At 43.9% G+C, this 19,372-nt stretch overlaps 1 protein-coding gene across 1 annotated transcript in view; it reads left to right on the forward strand.

The window, feature by feature from the left end:
• The window catches only part of SETBP1 (SET binding protein 1), a 397,959-nt gene that overhangs the window by 14,318 nt on the left and 364,269 nt on the right, over window positions 1–19,372 (forward strand). The window contains exon 2 of the mRNA XM_008057390.1: window positions 6,933–7,580. Within this exon, the coding sequence (XP_008055581.1) occupies window positions 7,095–7,580 (486 nt within the window). The 5' untranslated portion in view covers window positions 6,933–7,094. The remainder of the gene's footprint in view (window positions 1–6,932; window positions 7,581–19,372) is intronic.

Raw genomic sequence — 19,372 nt, forward strand, 5'->3', positions numbered from 1 at the left:
TAAAAGAAAGAACTAAAAACAATGTGAGAGAAAATGACAGAAATGGAGAACAAAGATAAGTGCTCTAAACTAAAAATTTCAGGACAGAGTTAGAAAGAAGCTAGAGCCCTTTGGTGGAAGAAATTATCAAATGAGTAATTGAAGGGAACATACTTGAACTAGAAAGACCCTGCATCTACAGATCCAAAAATCTCATCGTGTTCTAGGAAAACAAGAGGGAGAGAGAGCCCTATACCACAGTCACGTTGACATAATAAAATCCTATTATGATGAGAAAAGAAAGTCTTGCATTATAAAGGCATAAAACGGGCTGACTACAACAAACAAAAACAAACAAAAAAACAGGCCAGTCTCCATTTTCCCCCCATTATTTTAAATGGCAGAAGACATTCTACAAAGTTTTGAGGCAAAAAGTTCTGGCCTGAGAATGACATAGTCAGCCCAGCATCTTTTATGTGTACAGATGAAAGAAGAGCCAGATGTTATGGGAATGTGTAGAGCCTGGAACCAAGGGAGACCTGAGGATAAAGAGTTGGGGGACTTTGGAAAAGGGCAGAAATGAGGCAGACCACTCTTCCTCCATTTGTGATTGCTTGCCTTGAAGACTTTTGAGGTGCATGTTTCTTTTTTATTTCTTAATAAGGAACACAGAGTTCTACTATCCAAAAATGAAATAAAAACCACAATATAATGAGGTAGGTCAGGAAGAGATCATGTTCCCCTTTTTGCTGATGAGACGGTAAAAGGGGAACATGACAGAGGCTTATGAGGGCTCCTAAGCTGCAGAACTAGGCCAACAATGAACTTCTTTTGACTCCCGTGGGAGATGCTAAGGACTCTGTCAGTTCTACCATATTGTCCCTTTGGAAAGTGAAAGTTGGGGTGATGGTAGCCTATGTGTGTGTGGTGCACTGGGAGCAAAGCAGAAGGCAGAAGGGAAGGACGCTGGGATGCCCAGCTTGAGTTGCTTTGCCCACTTGCTAGTTCAGCCAAATAGCGTTTCTTGAGTGTTTTATGTTGGGCACCATCCTAGATGTAAAGATTGCATGGGTGACTAAAATGCAACTGGTCTATTCTCAAGAGACTCAGGACCTCTATAAGGGAGACATAACTTTACATACAGAATGATAATGCCTGTAACGGATATGAGTAAGCACATAGATCGAGCAAAGTCCAAGGCACCAGTTTTTGGTTTTCAGAGGTCTGGGTAAAAATCAGAGTGCTGGGCCCTAAACCCCCCCACCCCCCATGGAGCCTTGATTCAGTGAATGGGGCTCGAGAACTTACATTTCCACTAACTTCTAGGTTGAATACAAGGTCCACAGGCAGCAGGTGGATAACATATTTTTCACTGGGAAAAATTCTTCCATCTTTCAGAGGGGAAAGCAGTGAGGACAGACTCTCTGGGACTAATTTGGGTATGAGACATATCTAGCCAAGCAGGATTTTTCTGGTCACTCAGAGGAATAATTATCTAGATTCCAAGTACTCATTGTGGAGTGTCCCCATAAGTCTGTGGCTGTGCAAGGTGAGGTTACACAATGTTAAGTATGGAAGACAGGGGTCCCCGTCCATTCAATGCAGAGACCAGTGTGGATGGAGGATTCTGAGCGTTTCCTCCAGTTTCCCACTCCCTGTGAACAGCAGAGCCAGGACTCTAGGATCAGTATTCTTTTCAAGTACTTCATTGCCGCTTTGTTTCCTTTGGGTCTGTTAGGCAGTTTTCTCCTAAGCAAGTTTTATATTCCCTCCTCCATCCCGTACCCCACTGCCTTTCCTCCCCAAGTCCTGCAGGCAGCCCTGGAAGGGTTAACTTTTGCTGGGCTGGAGGCCTGAGCCAAGTACAGAGTGTCCATTGTGTGCCCGCCCCCTCAGGAGGAGTCGCTGACTGCTGGAATGTGACAAGGCAAAACGTTTTCACCTTGTCTTGGCTTCCTCAACTCTGTGAGTGCGTAAGTGTGTGCATGTCACATGCACATATGGCAGGCCTGCATCACCAGAGGATTCGCAGTTGACTCCCAGACTCACCTAAAAAGTGAACTGTGAGTTTGGGTGGCAGGTATGTGCTGGGGAGGAGTCTCAGGGAGAACAACAGCTTTGTGTACTGGTGAAGTAAACAGACAGGTTAGGTTTCTTTACTCTTTGCTTTTGAGAACTTTTTAACATTTTTGTTTCTCTTAAGGTGAAGGGCATGTGTGGACACAAGGGACTGGATTAAAATCCACAGGAGAGGTAGCAAATCTGGCAGGCACCCCCTGAGAAGGTGGAGCTGCAGTTGGAGTAGTTTGAACCTTAATCTCTGCATAGCTGTTGGGGAGGGCGGGGTTGGGGAGGGGTGTGAATCAATTTTCATTTAGAGAGAGCTTCTTGAAATCCTCCAAGGATCCAGTCCTGCACTGGATGCAAAGGGAATGTAGGCATTATACAACCATAGTTGATCTCAACCCCATACTGAATTGTAGTCAAGTTAGAAAAATAAGATTGACGTACTCAAGATTACTAGAAGACAAAGTAAGATAGGAATTTAGTGGAAAACTAATCAGCTGGGCATGGTGTCTGTCAGACCAGGGAGTGAGTGCCATGGTCCATCCAGGGTTTACAAAATGTTGCCATGGAATGGTGAAGACATGGACGTAAGTGAAGCTATGGGAGGGCTTTTGGGATCTTGTTTGTTCATTTGTACATTTGGTCCTTCATGCAACAAATATTTGGAGAGCACCAATCATATGCCAGGCATTGCACAGATCAGAGGAAGGGGATGTAAGAGCAGATTCTATAAAAAGAAAGAAAGAACCAATACAGAAAGAACTCTGTGCTTGTCATGTCACTGTGGACTAGTTTGACTTGAGTAGGAAATGCCTGTTGGTGGTTAATGAGCTTTGGACTCTTAAGGTGAGACCAGTGGGGAAAGTTTGGAATGGGCCTGGCTCAGTGGCTCAGTCTGTAATCCCAGCACTTTGGGAGGCTGAGGCAAGTGGATTGCCTGAGCCCATGGGTTCAAAATCAGCCAGGGCAACTTGGCGAGATCTCATCTCTACAATTAAAAAAAAATAGCTGGGTGTGGTAGCTCGTGCCTGTAGTTCCAGCTACTTGGAAGGCTGAGGCAGAAGGATTGCAGGAGTCCAGCAGTTCATCGCTGGGATAGCCATGAGTGTGCCACGCCTGGGTGATGGAGTGAGACTCTAATCCCCCAAAAAAGAAAGTCGGGAATGGATTGGGACTCTTTGAAACTGCACTGGTGTTTCACCTATAATGTTTATTGGGACCTAATCAAATTGCCCTGGTTTCATTCCTCAAGCAAGAAGAATCAGATTTCAACTGAGCCTTCTTATGGCACTCTACCTCTAATCCAACCCTTGTACCACATGCCAGAATGCCAGAATTGTCTTCCTAAGCATAGCTTTGATAGTGTCCCTTCCCTACTGACTCTCCTTAAATGGCTTCTATTACCTGTAAGATAAAATCCAAACATTAGAGTCATGTTCAAGGATGTCTGACTGCAACCACATTTTATTTATAGCTGTACCTCTCACCGGTCCCCATTGTGTGCCATAGCACCTTGCAAAGCATCAACTTTCTCTTTCCTGAGTACCAGTCCTGGACTCATGTCATGTGTTCTGTCTGCCATGTCTTCCTTCCATCTTACCTAGGAAAACCCCTCAAGATCAAAGCCTGATCCCATATTCTTCTGAAGTCTTTCTGTGAAGTTTCTTAGCCATCCATACTTTGCCCAAGTGGAGAACATTGTTCTTTTCCTTTATTTCTATCCTTTAGTGCAGTACATGGAAAATTCTGTTTTGTTTTGAGACTATTTTTCAAATCTCTCTTCAAGAGTATAACTTTCTTGAGAAAGGAGATTGCATTTTCACTGTATCTTAGGATTTTGGCTTGGAGAGCTGAAAAAAGATTGTTGAATTGAATTTTCATTTTTTTTTGGATCTCTTATTACTTGAATTTTGAGTTTTGGAACTTTTTCTTCTACATCTAATTAGTTATAGATATGTATGTATGTATATATATATATATATATATATATAGAGAGAGAGAGAGAGAGAGAGAGAGAGAGAGTTAGATATAAGAAGCTTTGAAGCGAATCTTTTTTAAATTGGAGATATTTTCTTAATATTAATAATGCATTCACTTTACATCCATTCATCTAAAGTTTAGTTTTCATTCTTTAATCTCATCACAAAATCTACAACATAATCTTTCCTCTTCTGGTTTAAAGGTCCATATTCATTTAATTTAGGAACTTTTAATGTAGATTATGCCCTACCTTTTGCTCTGAGTCAAGGATACTTTGTAGATGAGTGTTGGAGAACTAAAAGATAACACTGGAAATTCCTGCCAAGGCGAATAAACCCTGAGAAACTATAAGAAAACATGAAATTTGAAATTTGCATGGATCTGGAGTAAAGACTGAGAAAGACCCACTGGGTTCTTGTTGCTTTACAAGCAGGGAAATGTTCTAGGGCATGTTGATGTCTCCAGCAGCAGGTGTGGTACCTGACTCTAGTCAGAGAGGCCTCAATGAAGTTGACTTGAATATAACTTAAAAAAATTATATATGTTTTTCACCAGGTAGACAGGTTAGTCTATAGGAGACAAAGAATCTTATAAGTAGAAGAAATATCAAGTGTCCTCTGGTCCAACTGCTCTCTCCTCTCGCACAGTGACAATTTTGTCCTGTTTGTGGCATGGGTCACTGGTAGGTAATGGTTTTCAGTACGTGCCCCACAGCTTCAGCCAAGACGCTTACACTGTCACTAGGGAAGCCTCTTCTTACTTAGAAAAGCTGTACTCACTGGATCTTCCCCGAAGTGGAAGCAATTGGAAATGCGTCTTTCTGCAGAGCTGAGCAGTTTCCAGTAGCCAAGTAAGCTCCTGGACTTCTCTGGGAGCAGGGTTCATGTGAAAGCCCAGGGCTGCCTTCCTGACTGCTTTCATCACAGGCGTTAGCTGAAAATGTGCTGATTCCTGGGGGAGAAGATACACACCCGCTCTTGAGGCTTCCAACTCTTGGTTGTTCTGAATGTGTCTTTGCAGGCATGATTGGGCATTTTCTGGGGGCCACGTTTGCTGGCCAGTTCTTTTTGGGGTTTTTTTTGGGTTTTATTTTTTTGAGTTGGAGTCTTACTCTGTTGCCCAGACTGGAGTGCAGTGGCTGCTCACGGTCACTGCAACCTCGACCTGCTGGGCTCCGGTGATCCTTCCGCCTCAGCCTTCTGAGTAGCTGGAATTACAGGCACGTGCTACCACACCCAGCTGATTTTTGATTTATTGTAGAGATGAGGTCTTGCCAAGTTGCCCAGGTGGGTCTCGAACCCACGGACTCAGGCAATCCACTCACCTGAGCCTCCCAAAGTGCGGGATTATAGGCTGAGCCACCGAGCCCGGCTGCTGGCCAGTTCTTTAACATGATAGGCTCAGAGGTAGAAACCTAAGATGTCCAGTCATGTATTCTGCTAGGAAACTTGGAGTGTATTCAGTGATGGAGAAAGCTTGAGTGTGATCTAGTCTACGGTCCAGGATCGCAGGATGTGGTGTTTTGAGGTTTTGTGCAGCCCCAGAACTCTAGGTTTTTTTCTTGAGAATGAGCATTTGGGCTTCCTTTGGGCTTTGAAAATTTTGACTATGAAACTGGGAATATGAGGACATGGTGAGTAAGGGTGAGGATGGTTAAGCTCATCCTGAGATGGTTCTGAGAGAGCCTGACTGATTTTTCTTTTTCTTTCTTCTTTTTCTTCTTTTTGGAGCAGGTTCTGACTCTGTTGCCCAGGAGGGAGTGCAGTGGCACAATCACGGCTCACTGCAACCTGACCTCCTGAGCTCAACTGATCCTTCTTCCTCAGTCTCCCCAGTAGCTGGGACTACAGGTGCATGCCACCATGCCCAGCTAATTTTTTGGAATTTTTGTGGAGATAGGGTCTTGCTATGTTGCCCAGCCTCCTCTCAAACTCCTGGGCTCAAGCAGTTCTGCCTTCACCTCCCCAAGTGCTGGGATTATAGGTGTGAGCCACCATGCCCTGCCCACTCCTGACTGATTTTTCTCTTCTCATCTTGGAGGAAGGCAGAGATAAAGATCTCGGGGGTTTCCTGACCCTTTCACAGGCCTATAAAACTCTCCTTCTTTCCCTCTTTCTCTTTTGCTGCTATGTAGATGCAATATCACTTCATTTCAGAAGCCAGAAAGTGAATGAAAACTTTCCAAAAAGGTTATTTTTTAATCTCAGTAACTGATAATGATTAAATATCTTTCTTTTGTGTTGATGGAAATATTTATTGAGTTTGTTTTCCGTTCATCACAGTGTTATTTATGATTTCCCACTGAACTCGTCTTGTTTTCCTTCTTCAAGCCTCACACCCAAACTTTGTATTTATTTTAAGAAATAGAGAGAGGTCATTGTATGCTTGAAATGATGCCTCATGAAAAATGGTTAAGAGGTCAACTGAATGTTCTTCCTCTCAGGGGGTGCAGAGCTTGGTCCAGGCAGCCTGGGGGTTATGTTCAGCTTTGCAAACTGCTCTCTACACATGTGCGAGGGAAGTGGTGCAGAGCGTCAGCCCAGTGCAGTTCCCACAGACCTGAGCCTCGACACTTCAGACTTCCCTTTCGTCATGGTTGGTTTTGCTGGTGACTCAGGCAGCTGTGGCTTTGCTGTGAGAAACCTCTAGCTTGTTGTTGGGCTGGAAGACTCACCCCTTATCTTTATTCTTGGGCCCACAGCCCTATAACATTCATAACAATTGATGAAAGTTTCCTCCTCTGTTCCAGTAAAATCCAATTTGGAGATGTGCACATTTTGGTTGGATGTCTTTCCGCCATTTTTTTCTGATGCCATGGATAAGAAAGGGGCTTCCGGAATGTAGATGGAGTAGCTTTGGGGTTCATTTTCCCTCCTGTCATGGCTAACCATCTGTCTGCTTCTCAGTTGCAGATCTGATCTCTTCTGAACACCTCATCGTGTCTCCAACCCTGGGACTCTGACCCCAGCAGCTGGACCACTTGTGCTTGGAATTTGGGGTGTCCTCTCTTCTCACCTTCCACTTCTCCCCTCCCCCTTCTGAGAACTCCTAAAGACCGTAGGATTGTCATGGAGTCCAGGGAAATCTTAAGCAGCTCTCGGCAAAGAGGAGGCGAGTCCGAATTCCTGCCGGTCTCCTCTGCCAAGCCCCCGGCTGCTCCGGGCTGCGCAGGGGAAACTTTGCTCTCTGCTCCAGGGCCTGGGAAGGGGATTCCGGTGGGAGGAGAACGTATGGAGCCAGAGGAGGAGGATGAACTGGGCTCAGGGCGGGATGTGGATTCCAACTCCAATGCTGACAGTGAGAAATGGGTGGCAGGAGACGGTCTGGAGGAGCAGGAATTTTCTATCAAGGAGGCAAACTTCACAGAAGGAAGCCTGAAGCTGAAGATTCAGACCACTAAGCGGGCAAAGAAACCCCCAAAGAATCTGGAGAACTACATATGCCCACCTGAGATCAAGATCACCATCAAGCAGTCTGGGGACCAGAAAGTGTCCCGCGCTGGGAAAAATAGCAAAGCAACGAAGGAGGAAGAAAGAAGCCACTCCAAAAAGAAGGTAGGACGCCCTGCCTTATGGGTATTTTTGTTTGTTTACCTATTTTTACCATTTTTATCTTCAACTTTTTAAGGTCTGTTTGCATATCACAGCTGATCCTTGAACAACACGAGCGTTAGGGGTGCAGATCTGTGAAATTAAACCTGTGTATAACTTTTGAATCCCACCCAAACTTAAGTACTAGTAGGCTACTGTTGACTGCAAGCCTCACCAATGACATACAAAGCTGATTAACACTTATTTTGTATGTTTTATGTGCTAGGTACTGTACTCTCACAGTAAAGTAAGCTAAAGAAAAGAAAATATCCTCCAGAAAACCATAAGGCAGAGAAAATATTTTTACATTCATTAAATGAAAGCAGACCATTGTAAAGGTCTTGATCCTTGTAAAGGCTGAGAAGGAGGAGCAAGAGGAGAGGTTGGTCTTGTTGTCTACAGAGTGGTAGAGGTAGAGTGGACTCCCTGAGTTCAGACCCATGCTGTTCAAGGAGAGCTGCATTTATTTATTTCTGAATTATCAATCTTCTTGATGGAATATTTAAAACCTCCAGCAAAAATGCCTCTGATATAATCTTGGTATGATGTTAACTTTATTATCATATCTTCTACTCACCTGACAAAAAATAACTACTAGAATTGCAATTTTGGAGAATTCCTATTTATTGTATAGCAGCAAACTGGCTGGATCCGCTAACCCATAACACAATTTTGACTTTTTTCCCTTTAATATTTGCATCTGTTTCATAGTCAGGAGTGAGATGTTGAAAATTTATAGTCAATCAGAACAGTCAAAAGCTGTTAAAACCTCTTTTTGGTTTCAACCATTACTACTGTAAATCTTTCTAAGATGAATTACTCACCTAACTAAAGAAGCCCAGGCTTTGTAGTCACTGGGGAAGGCTCTCACAGGGCTGCGAGATCGTCATTCTGAAAACTGTTGATGAGCACTAAACCCGGAACTGGAGGAAAAAAAATACAGGCAACTGGCCTGAATCTTTGTCCAACACATCATGAACTTTTAAGATTGGACATTGAATGAACTTGGGTGGTTGTCTTTTTCCTCCTATAAGTCAAACATGGATATGTAAGGCTGGCAGAGAGGTGGTTGGTGATATCCGTTGGTTGGGAATGAATGGGACCAGGTTTTGTTGAATTTATTTTGTATCATACAGAGTTACTATGACCTCCATTTCTGGGGAGCATGTGACACTCAGCTATGATAGCAGAGGACTGCCTTAGTATAGCAGGTTCAAGATTCTTTCGGGCTTGGGGACAGCTCTGAAGAAGCCTTTTTGTTGACAGAGTTCTAGGGTTCTAGGTTGTAAGTGTTAATCAAAGTCTTTGTGTCTCTTTCTCCCTGACATTTGATCATTTGTTTGGACTCTAGCCATGGTGGATTAGCTAAAAGTGGCACATATGAATGAACCTACCTCTCTCCTTTATAGCCCAGAGATAATCCAGAGCGTTTCTGTTACCAGTGGTTTTTCTGAGCTTTGGGGTAGTTATTTTTAATACAATCACCTGGAAACATATTATCTCTTTAGTATAGGGCTTGTGTCTTTCCACATAGCAGGTATTTTGGCTGATTTGTTGCATTTAATTCAAAGGATGGGCTACCAGAGAATTTCTAGGGTGACGGACTCCTCATGATTTGCCCTAAACTGGTTTTAAAACTGAAAATCCTGCACCCGGGAACCTCCTCAGAACCTAGCAAATTGGGATAGTTGGCCACCTTACTTCAACATTTTGGCATATGAAGGAACTTTTAGAAATGGGCTTATTTTCCCCTCTCCCCACTACAATGTGCTGTGATTTCTGGGTTCTATGTCATAAAACCAAAGTTATCGCAACACATGCTGAAACTTTTTAGATTCTTGCAAGGAAATGCAGCCGTTCAAATCAGGCTCTTCTTAGAAAGGGAGGATTTGCTTTAGAGTTGAGACTCTTCGGATTTGAAAAAATGGCTATCTTTGTTTCTGGCTGTTGAGATTTCCTGTTGTGTGCTGTTGTATTTTTGTGTGGGTGGGCTGTTGTGAAAACTGTTGTTACTGTTTACCTTCCATCCCATCACTGCCAGGATTTAAGCAGCAGCCCACAGTTTTGGGTGAGCAAACCCAAATTCACTGCCCTAAGAAGAAAATGTGCTGTCTTGGTTAGGTACCACTTTTCCTAAAGCCACAGATTGCTCAAATATAGCCTCCTGCCCAATGGAATGTCCCAGAATAATGCTTTGGAATTTGTACCATGGGTATGATTTCAGAGCTGAAATGTGCAGTGAACCTCAGTTCTCATGTCTGAAAAACTCAGGCTGGTCATTTTCACCCAAAAAGTTGGATGCTCTTTGTGGACTTTATACGATAGAGATGAAGGTACATATTTGGATATGTGATTTGCAAAGTATGAAATTTTGTACCTCAGCAATCGAGGGAGGTAGAGAGGAAGGAGAGGGGTTGACATTCAATGCACAGTGCTCTTTTAGGATGCACCACAGTAGGAATACACTCCAGAACTTTTTAATTTTTAGGATTTTGCTTCATGTTGTACTTCCCTATTCTTTATTTTTGCTAGCACTGTTATTTTCCAGAAACGAATGAATACATGTATGATCACTGAGTCTTGGCTACTTGATAGATGACAAGAACATCCTCTGATCTCTATGGAATGAGAATGTTAACTTTATTCCCCTTCAAATTCCTGTTGCTTTTCAGCCAGGGAGTAAGAAAAAGTTGGAGTTGAGATTGAAAAGTGGAGACCTTGCCTACCATTTGTATGGAAAAGTTCAGAGGGATAATCTTGCGGAAATGACTTATCTGTGTGAATGAGAATATGAGAAGGGATCCCAAGAAGCCAGAATTTATTTATAAAAAGATGTGTATTTATTCTTATATGCTTAAACTTCAGTTACCTTCAAATTTCTCGTCGTTTGATTCCATACACCTGTCGAGGTGCTACTTCAGTTGCTCAAAATAGTTTTTGAACTCGGCAATTTTGATGCCTCTTAGTGCTTCTGCCATTTTTTGTTTCTCCTCTCACATCAGCAAAACGTTTCCCTTTGAGGACTTTTTCATCTGGGAAAACAAAAAATAAAATTGCTCAGGGTGAGATCAGGTAAAGAGGGAAGGTGGGGCACAGGGGTCATGCCATTTTTTGTAAAAAACTGCTAAACACTTAGCACAGTGTGGGCAGGTGTTTTGCACAGTAGAAGAACCAGTCACCTGTATGCCACAACTTGGGACATCTCTTCCACAAATCGTGATAGAACCTTCTCAAAATTTCCAGATAAAAACTTTGGTTGACTGTTTGATCTGGAGGAACAAATTCTGAGTATACTATAAGGGAGTCCACACTCTAAAAGATAATTCTGGGTTCTTTTGTTGTCCTCTCTTGTATGTGATCAGTCATTTAAGAGAAGGAAAGACGGAGGGTGATTTGTAAGTAACAGATCCGAGTCAAGACCCTGAAATCAGGTCTTCTGACTATTTTTTATGCGATGCACCACTCTTTAAAGAAGTACACCAGGGGATGGTCTCCAGAACCAGATGCTACCCTAGGAGCTCAGAAAGGAGTCATGTTGAGCTAGTCATCGAACAGGTGGAGATCTCTACTTGAGAGTCTGGTGTGTGCTGGCTTTAAGCAGGGTTTGGCAAACTGTAACCCATGGCCAAATCCATCTCCCTGGCTGCTTTTGTACTGCCCACAAAGAATGGTTTTTACATTTTCAAAAGGTTGGATGAAAGTCAAAAGAAGAAGAATATTTTGTAACATGCAATTCAAATTTCAGTGTCCTTAAATAAAATTTTATGGGAACAGAGCCAAGTCCATTTGTTTACATTTTGTCTATGACTGCTTTTGTATTGCAGTGGCAGAGTAGAGTTGTTGTGATGAAGATGCTATGGTCCTCAAAACTTAAACTACTGTGTACCCCTTACATAAAACTTACATTGGCCCTTGACTTAGGGGAAGGGCACAGAGTTCAGGGTTTTGTTTTATCTTAGTTTGTTTTTAATAATTGAGCCTCCAAGTTTTGAGGCTGGGGGAAATTAGGTTGCTTTATTTGCTTTGTTGTTGTTTTTTTAAGTGAATGAATTAATTTTATTCAAGTCATTGTTTGACAGCCTCAGGCAGAAGCAGTTTATTGGATCCCAATGATATTTTTTCTATTGGTTTTTGTAAAAAGAAAGCTCCATATGACAATGGTAGCATGGCTTACATATTGTAGGCTTTTCTCTGCGAGATTAACTCTAGATATATATGGTCTCCTGCTTTGGGATGAAGGAGTATATGCCTAGCATCCTCAAGGGCTTTACTCCAAATTTCAAGCCTAGGACTAACTCTCCAAACTGGACAGGCATTATCGATGTTCAGGGAACATGGCCACCTAAGTGCTAGAATGTGAGGAGGGAGCCAAGAAAATACCATCTTCCTGGCTCAAGGATGCATGGACTTCTAACCAGGATAGAGTTTCCTCCTTTCCATATGAAACCAGGCTGAGGACTGAGATGTTGTTTGGGGAAGGGTTTATGAGGAGTGGATTCACATGCGATGTGAGAACAGCATTTGGTAAGACATGGAGGCTGGGGAGAGAGCACAGAACCTATTTCGGGGCCTCAGAACTCAACTTCGGACAGGTCGAGCTTTGCAGACAAACCCTGCACAGGACTAACACCATTGCATCTTAAACTTACTCAGCCAAGTGACATAACTGACACTTCCTCTGGGTCACTCAAGGAACATGAAGTTGAGTCTCTAGAAATAAGTTCAGTTACAAAACATGAACATAAAAGGTTCCAGCGGTGACAGTTTTGAAGAAGGTCCCTGCTGGGCATAGCCGAGCAGCACTCTTCTTTTCTGAAGACCTTAAGAGTTTGAGACAGGTGTCTAGGTTTAACAGCACCAGAAGAACGTGGGAATTCTAGGTGTACTCCATGCAGTGACTTAGAGTAGAAGATGCAGGGTGGTAGTCTGACACCAAGTGGTTTTGTGAATTTAGATAATGAAGCAGCAGTTTCCTCATCTACCAAAGAGAGATGATGATTTCCACATTCTGTAACTCAGTGGAAGATTTTAGAAATAAATGGGAAATTTGCAGATCACATTTCATCATAATAGTTGTGATTTATTGAGCTACAGGGAAGACCCTCTGCTAGCTGTTTTACATGTGCTCACCTTCTCTGTTAGTTCTTATAACAGTCCTGCCAGGAAGATTTCATGTATTTATAGGAAATTGAGACCTGGATGGCTTCAGGTGAGCAGGAGCTGGAAGGGATAAGATTTTCCTTTTAGCCATTTCTATTAGGCTCCAAGCTAATGCTATATTCCAGTCCCTAAGTTACTAAACTCTAGAAGTAGAAAATTGTTGGAAGGTAAGGGTCACTGGAGAGTTTCATCCACACTTTCCCACTGTAGCTAGGGTGATAGGATTCTCATCTGACACATTTTCCTTAAGTTCAAGTGATCCAGGGCTTTAAGGGAACCTTCAAAATTCATGAGTAAAAGTTCTATTTTTAAATAAAAAATTATATTGTACTTATTAATTTTATTTGCTTTTGACAAAAATACAATTCACTTTCATTTCTTTGAACTTAATTTTTCCTTTTCCCCAAGTGTATCTGGAACTCTTATTTCTATGGCAAGTACTTCCATTTTACATCCATCAGGTGCCTGCCATGGTCCTAAAAACATGTTTAGGGTTCATTCTCAGCAACCCCACCCAGACCATCACCATACGTGTGCAGAGAGACTCTGTATTCTGTTCTGAGAACTCACAGTCCATTCTTGAGAAGCCTAATAAGTCATGCATTTACTTTCTCCCTCCTCAAATAGCACCTTCTCTGGGCTGGCATACAAAGTATAGATAGGAAAAAAGGTTTTGTGGGTACTGTTGATGGAAAAGGAGGTTGGCATCAGATGTCAGAGAGTAATGAATATCAAATAGAGACGTAGGTTTGGATTTAATTCTGTACATAGCAAGAGTGTTCAGCATGCTTTGAATTGGGGAGAGGGAGTAATGGGGTCCTGAGGAACTTGATGCAAGTGATGGCATACAAAGAAGCCTAAAATAGGAAATAGGATGGGAGTGCCTTTGAGTATCACAGTTGTCAGTGAGGAGGGACGGCCCTAGCTTTCTCTATTTCTGTTGGGGGCCACTGAGAGACACATTTCTCTCTTGGACCCTTTGTGGTTGTAGCTATCTGGTATACCAGGAAGTGTGGAAGGAGTGTTGGGCAGGGGGGAGGGATGGCTTGCTTTGCCAAGGACTCAAGTTGTCTGACCTCTGGCCGCTGGCCTCTAGTTCTCTCCTCCTCTGCCCTGGTGGGTGGCCCTGAGAACCTATCACTCTCCTTAGGGCTCAAGTGTCCGTCCTTTGCCACTCCCAAGTGCATTGCCGGACAGAAGGCTTGGTCTGCCTTCTTCTGGGGTTGAACTGTGGTGTTCTGAGAGAATAAGCTTCTTGCTCCACATCCTGACTTGGAGAGCAGGTCTCACCAGCATTTCTTCATGAGAGATTGCATTTTCCTTCTTGTTTTATCTCCTGAGATTAAACAAAACATTACAAACAACATTCCTACCTATTCATCAGAGAGCCTGGAAATTTTGTTTCATGATCAGTTTATTTTTTTTCTGATTATGTTGTAGCTGAAACAGTAAGGTTGGTAGGGAAAGACCTTTCTTTCCCACAGGGCATCAGGGAGCACCAGACACCACACCTGGAGGTGTGAGGAAAAGAACCTTGGACTTGGAGATGGGAGTCCTGGCAACAACTCTGCTTACCTCCCTGCTTCTCTGTTTCTGCACATGAAGAAGAAGAGGAGGAGGAGGAGGAGAACGAGGAGGAGGAGGAGCAGGAACAGTCAGCTTTTGAGCTTTGAAGCCTTACTTCTGTTTTAGAATCTAGAAATGTTAAGAGCAATTCTGTGCATTTGAAGGGACAAGTCTTTCTCTTTAACAACACTAGCTACGTGAACATAGATTCTTGACCTCTTTTTGGACCCGCTATTCCATTATCAGATTATTCCCTTTTTGCGCCGAATGTCAAAAGGCCTAAAATCCTGGGGGCAAAGGTCAGGAGTTGAGCTTAAAAATTGGTGAGATTGACCAAACTTGCATTCCGTGAGAATATTCTGGAAATATTTGGTTCTCCCCCCAATCCCCACTTTGCTTTGTATTTTTTTTCTTTTTTTCTCTTTCTGTGCTTGGAATTCTCTGGGGGTTTAAAATGTCAAGCTGGCCTGTTTCCTTTTGGATTTGGTGTTCTGTTGGCAGTTGGCTTCTCTTTGGACTTCCCTAAGGAACGTTCTTTGGTGAACTCTGTGCCATTGAAGATGGCCTTGGTAGAGTAACCAGCAGAAAACCGTGCTCTTTTCAGACAGAGTCATCCATTCTCTGAAGCGCAAGCAATATGCTCTCTAAGTGGAATTCTGGGTGAGGCGCACAGGATCTGTTGGCAAGTGTCCCCAGTCTGAGAGCCGAGTAGGACTCAGATCACCTGATTCCGGGAATAGGCTCTTTCTACCAAAGACAGCCCACCCTGGAACCTTGACTGCACTGTCTGCCTACTCTCCATAACCTTAGGCGAGTCACTTAGTATCTTGAAATGTTTCCAGACAGTCTGAAAATCAGGGACAACATCAACATCTCCCCATTGATGTCACCATGAGGATGAAAGTACCCATCGCCCACTCAGGACAGCATGTAGCTCTCAGGACAGCATGTATGCCTGGCTCTTGTTCCTGTTTGACCCCTCTCTCTGACCAACCACAGGGACATCCTCAGTTCAGGCACAGTGCAGTCACACAGTGATCTGCAGTGGCACTGGGTGCCAGTGAGGCCTGGGCATGTTGAATTACATTAACTGGGGGCAGCACCAGTGTCTGATGCTTATACAAATGCCTACTAGTCGAGCATGTCCCGAATGCTTTTTTTGTTTGTTTCTTTTTGGTGGTGGTGGGGATTGCACTAGGGATATATTTAGAGATGGTTCAAAGGTCTTTTATCTCTGTGGTCATTTATCTGCCAAACCAGGATGCCTGGTGAGCGCAGAGCATGACTTAAAATAAAAGTTTTAAAGCGATGTCAAAGGAACCACCGAGTGGGGTTCGGCGGGTGGCTGGTGGAATTCGAGCATTTGCAACATTGGTCCCCATCCCCATTGTCACTGCAATTTTACATCCTCAAAAAGTTCCTTCATGGCTACATTTCTATTTAACCCTTAGATATATTTTCTTTTTTTTATTTTTAGTAAAAGGCAAAAGAAACAATCCCTTTTTGCCTTTTCCTACCCCATCCGTTGACTGTTCCGATTTCTGTGACTTTAAGTTAAAAACATCCCACCTTCAAAGTACCTCAAAGCAGGACATCCTCCACCCGCTTTGCTTGTTTATTAGACACCGGGGGCTTTGGACAGGAAGTCACTGGGACTGGGTAAGGGGATCCCTGGTGGAGACCACAGGGATGTGGCTGGGGAGTCTCAGAGTCAGGGCTGGAGGCCTTGGTTCAGGCTCCTGAAAGCATCAAATGTGGAAAACAAACAGCATGAGGTACTGAAGGCCTGCATTTGAGGAGCTTTTCCTTTTTATCCACAGTAAACTAAAAATCCGTGTTGTAATTTGCACAAGGCCAAACTGCTTTGAGGAAAGGGTTTCACCTTGTATGGTCCCCAGGGTGACTTGGTTTGGAAGGCTGGCCTTAAGGCTTGGGCACTTGTCCCTGTGGGGAGGACTCAGCAGCCAGGGGAGGGAGCTGCCAGAGGGCAGGGCAGAAATTCAGTAGAGCCAGGTCCCCAGGAGGAGGACAGGCAGACTCAGCTTGCAAACGCTCACACACACTCTCAGTACACTGTGTCATGCTTACTGCACACAGGAGTTTGAATTATGTGTTGGCTGGTGAAACAGTGAGCCCCTCACCCCGCCTAGTGCGGAAGGAGTACAAGCAGATGCCACAGTCTGAGTGTGTTGGACACGGACAGCCAGAGTCCTGCCCTGGGGGAGGTTTGGATGACAGAACTTCTCAAGTACTTTCTGCCTTCCTTAGTGCTCTGATTGGTCTCACCCAAGGAAGGCAAGGGCCTGCCTGTGTGTCCTGAGTGTACATTTCTCTCTGAAGTCCCAGGTTGTTGTTTTTTCTCCCTGCCTGCCCCTACCTCCTGGGGCCAACTTCCCTCACCTCCTCACCAGCTTGTGACCTCACCAAGGGAAACAATGGAGGCCTTTATTTACTCTGAAGAGTCCCAGATGTCCCATGTTGGTACCTGACCTGGGAGGCCATTTGATAATCATCATTAGTATCAAGTGCAGGTTGCTTCAGTGTGTTTTCTAGACCTTGTTTATTGTGTGTGTGTGTGTGTGTGTGTGTCTGTGTGTGTGTGTGTGTGTGTGTGTGTGTATGTGTGTGTGTTTTATTTTCCCCAGATGGTCTTCTTCACCTCCCACAAGTTTCTAACTAATTTCACAGTGGGTCATAGAAGATGCGGTGGGTAGAACATTCTCCAAGGGAGATAGAGAACAGCTCTGTCCCTGAAGGTGGGCCACCCAGCATGCCTGGCCAATAAGAAGTCATCATTTGCAAATATATATTTGCCCGGGAGCCAGGGAAACCTTTTATGCCAGGCCAGTTGGCTCATTTGTTTGACTCAGAAGTTGCAGCACTTTGCACAACAGACTGTGCCCCCAGAGAACCAACCAAAAGCGGCAGCTTCTCCTAGGAGATTGTGGGTGTGGCCCAAGGGATCTTATTGTAGCATACTGTGGGATACTCCGGGATTTCTCCATCTTTGACCTTTCTGAGGGTTGAAACTGAGTTGCTTGGGTGTGTGGCTCTTTCTTGTACCTTCTGGTTCTGGGACTGTCCTGGTCTTTCTGCTTTGTTACTACCATTTAAATACATCGCAGACCAATGTCTCATGGTGGGCTCTGAGTCCTGTTGGGTTATGAAGGAAGCCAAGATTAGAGTACCCAGAAAGTGTCCTAAAATGAGGGGTGGAATCCATTGAGGATTACAGGTGAAAATCAGGCTCTATGCAGGAGAAGGCCAGAAGCAGAGGCTCTTGGGGGAGAGGAAGGAATGGGTCCACAGTTGGGTCACCTGTCCAAAATCATGGATGTCATCGCGAGGCAGAAGAGCCTCTGAACATTTCTGGCTCAGCATCCCTCTTAAATGGACACAACTCACCTTCCAGAACCCGTGTAGCATAGTTATTTCACTAGCACTCAAAGGTCCTCAGGGAGGGGACTTGTCTTCTCTGAGGCAGCCCTTGTTCAAGAAAGCTCTTTCTCCACTCTTTTAAGGCCTAAATATTTCTAGTTCCTGAAGGTGTTCCTTGGATCCCATGGTTACTCTGGTTCCTGTGCTAGGAATACTTGTTTGTCAGTGTCCCTTCTGAAAGGTATAGGTGGACAGAGCTCACAGAGCAAAGTACAATACCTGGCCCTGCTGGGTGCCAGGGGATTGTAATCTCCTCTGCTGTAGACATAGTACCTCTATTAACATGACCCCAGGCTGTACCAGTTTTCTAGCAACTTTGTCATTGTTGACATACACTGAACTCAAGATCAAGGAAACCCTCCAAACTAATATTGTCTTATGTTACCTTTACTGGTCCAAGCTATCACATCCTACATTCCAAAAATTCATGTGCATGTGTTATTCTAATTATCATCCCTTTGTGCACAGTTCCAGGTAGAGGTGTGAATCAAATGTTTGTCAGCTGCTCTGGTTTGGGTCTAGGGACTACACAGAAGGCATAGAAACAAGATACCCTTGAGATGTAGACCCATCTCAGCCAGAATTCCTTTTCTCTGTCTTCTCTAGGAAGACAGCACTGTAGGCTACCTGCCATCTCATTTGCATAACGACCTTCTTTATCTAAATAAAAAGGCTGTTCAATGTGCCTTGTCACAGGTAAAGTATTTTCTTCTCAGTTATGGTGTAAGCTCTCTGAGAACAAGAGTTATGTCTTTTAATATAACACTTATTTATTTGATCTCTCTAGCCTGGATGTGAAACAAGGTCTTGTCCGTGCTCTGCGTTCCTGTTGGCTCTATGCAAAGCACCCTTCTCTATTAAAACAGCTTTTTCTTCTGGCTGGGTGCAGTGGCTCACACCTGGAATCCCAGCATTTTGCGAGGCCAAGGCAGGAGGATCGCTTGAACCCAGGAGTTTGGAACCAGCCTGGGTAACATAGCAAAACCTCATCTCTATGGAAAAAAAATTAGCCAGGTGTGGTGGTGCATGTGTGTAGTTCCAGCTATTAGGGAGGCTGAGGTGGAAGGATTGCCTTGAGTCCAAGAGGTTGAAGCTGCACTGAGCTGTGATCACTCCTGCCTGGGTGACAGAGTGAGACCCTCACTCAAAACAAAGAGACAAAACAGCTTCTGCCTCATCAGTCCTGAGTTTCTTGCATTGACTCCTTAGAAACATCTGAAATCCTTGCTTTTTTGCACTCCTATCCAGACATGCTGTAGCAGAACTGGGCATCTCCATTCCACAAGCACCTACAGAGTTATGCGGGATGCAGGGAGTTCTCGCAAAGAACCCGTCTCAGGACACTTAAGGAAGCACCCAGGATGATGGAATGAACTGTCGGAATGCATGTTTCTGATAGTGCCGGTTGTGGAGAATCACATCTGCCCAGTCCCTTTCTTTGCAAAGTGGGTGCACAGCCACCCAACTGTTGCCTCTTTCTGGTTTGTTCTTCAGAGAGTTCCTGTAAAGTAACTGTTATTCCTCCTTGTTTTATAAACTGGGTTCTGAGAGTTTCTTAATGGCTTGCCTGAGATTGCACTCATTTTTAAATG

The sequence above is a fragment of the Carlito syrichta genome, unplaced genomic scaffold (genome assembly GCF_000164805.1).
Source record: "Carlito syrichta isolate Samal-C Ts95f unplaced genomic scaffold, Tarsius_syrichta-2.0.1 Scaffold302990, whole genome shotgun sequence".
In the NCBI taxonomy this organism is placed as follows: domain Eukaryota; kingdom Metazoa; phylum Chordata; class Mammalia; order Primates; family Tarsiidae; genus Carlito; species Carlito syrichta.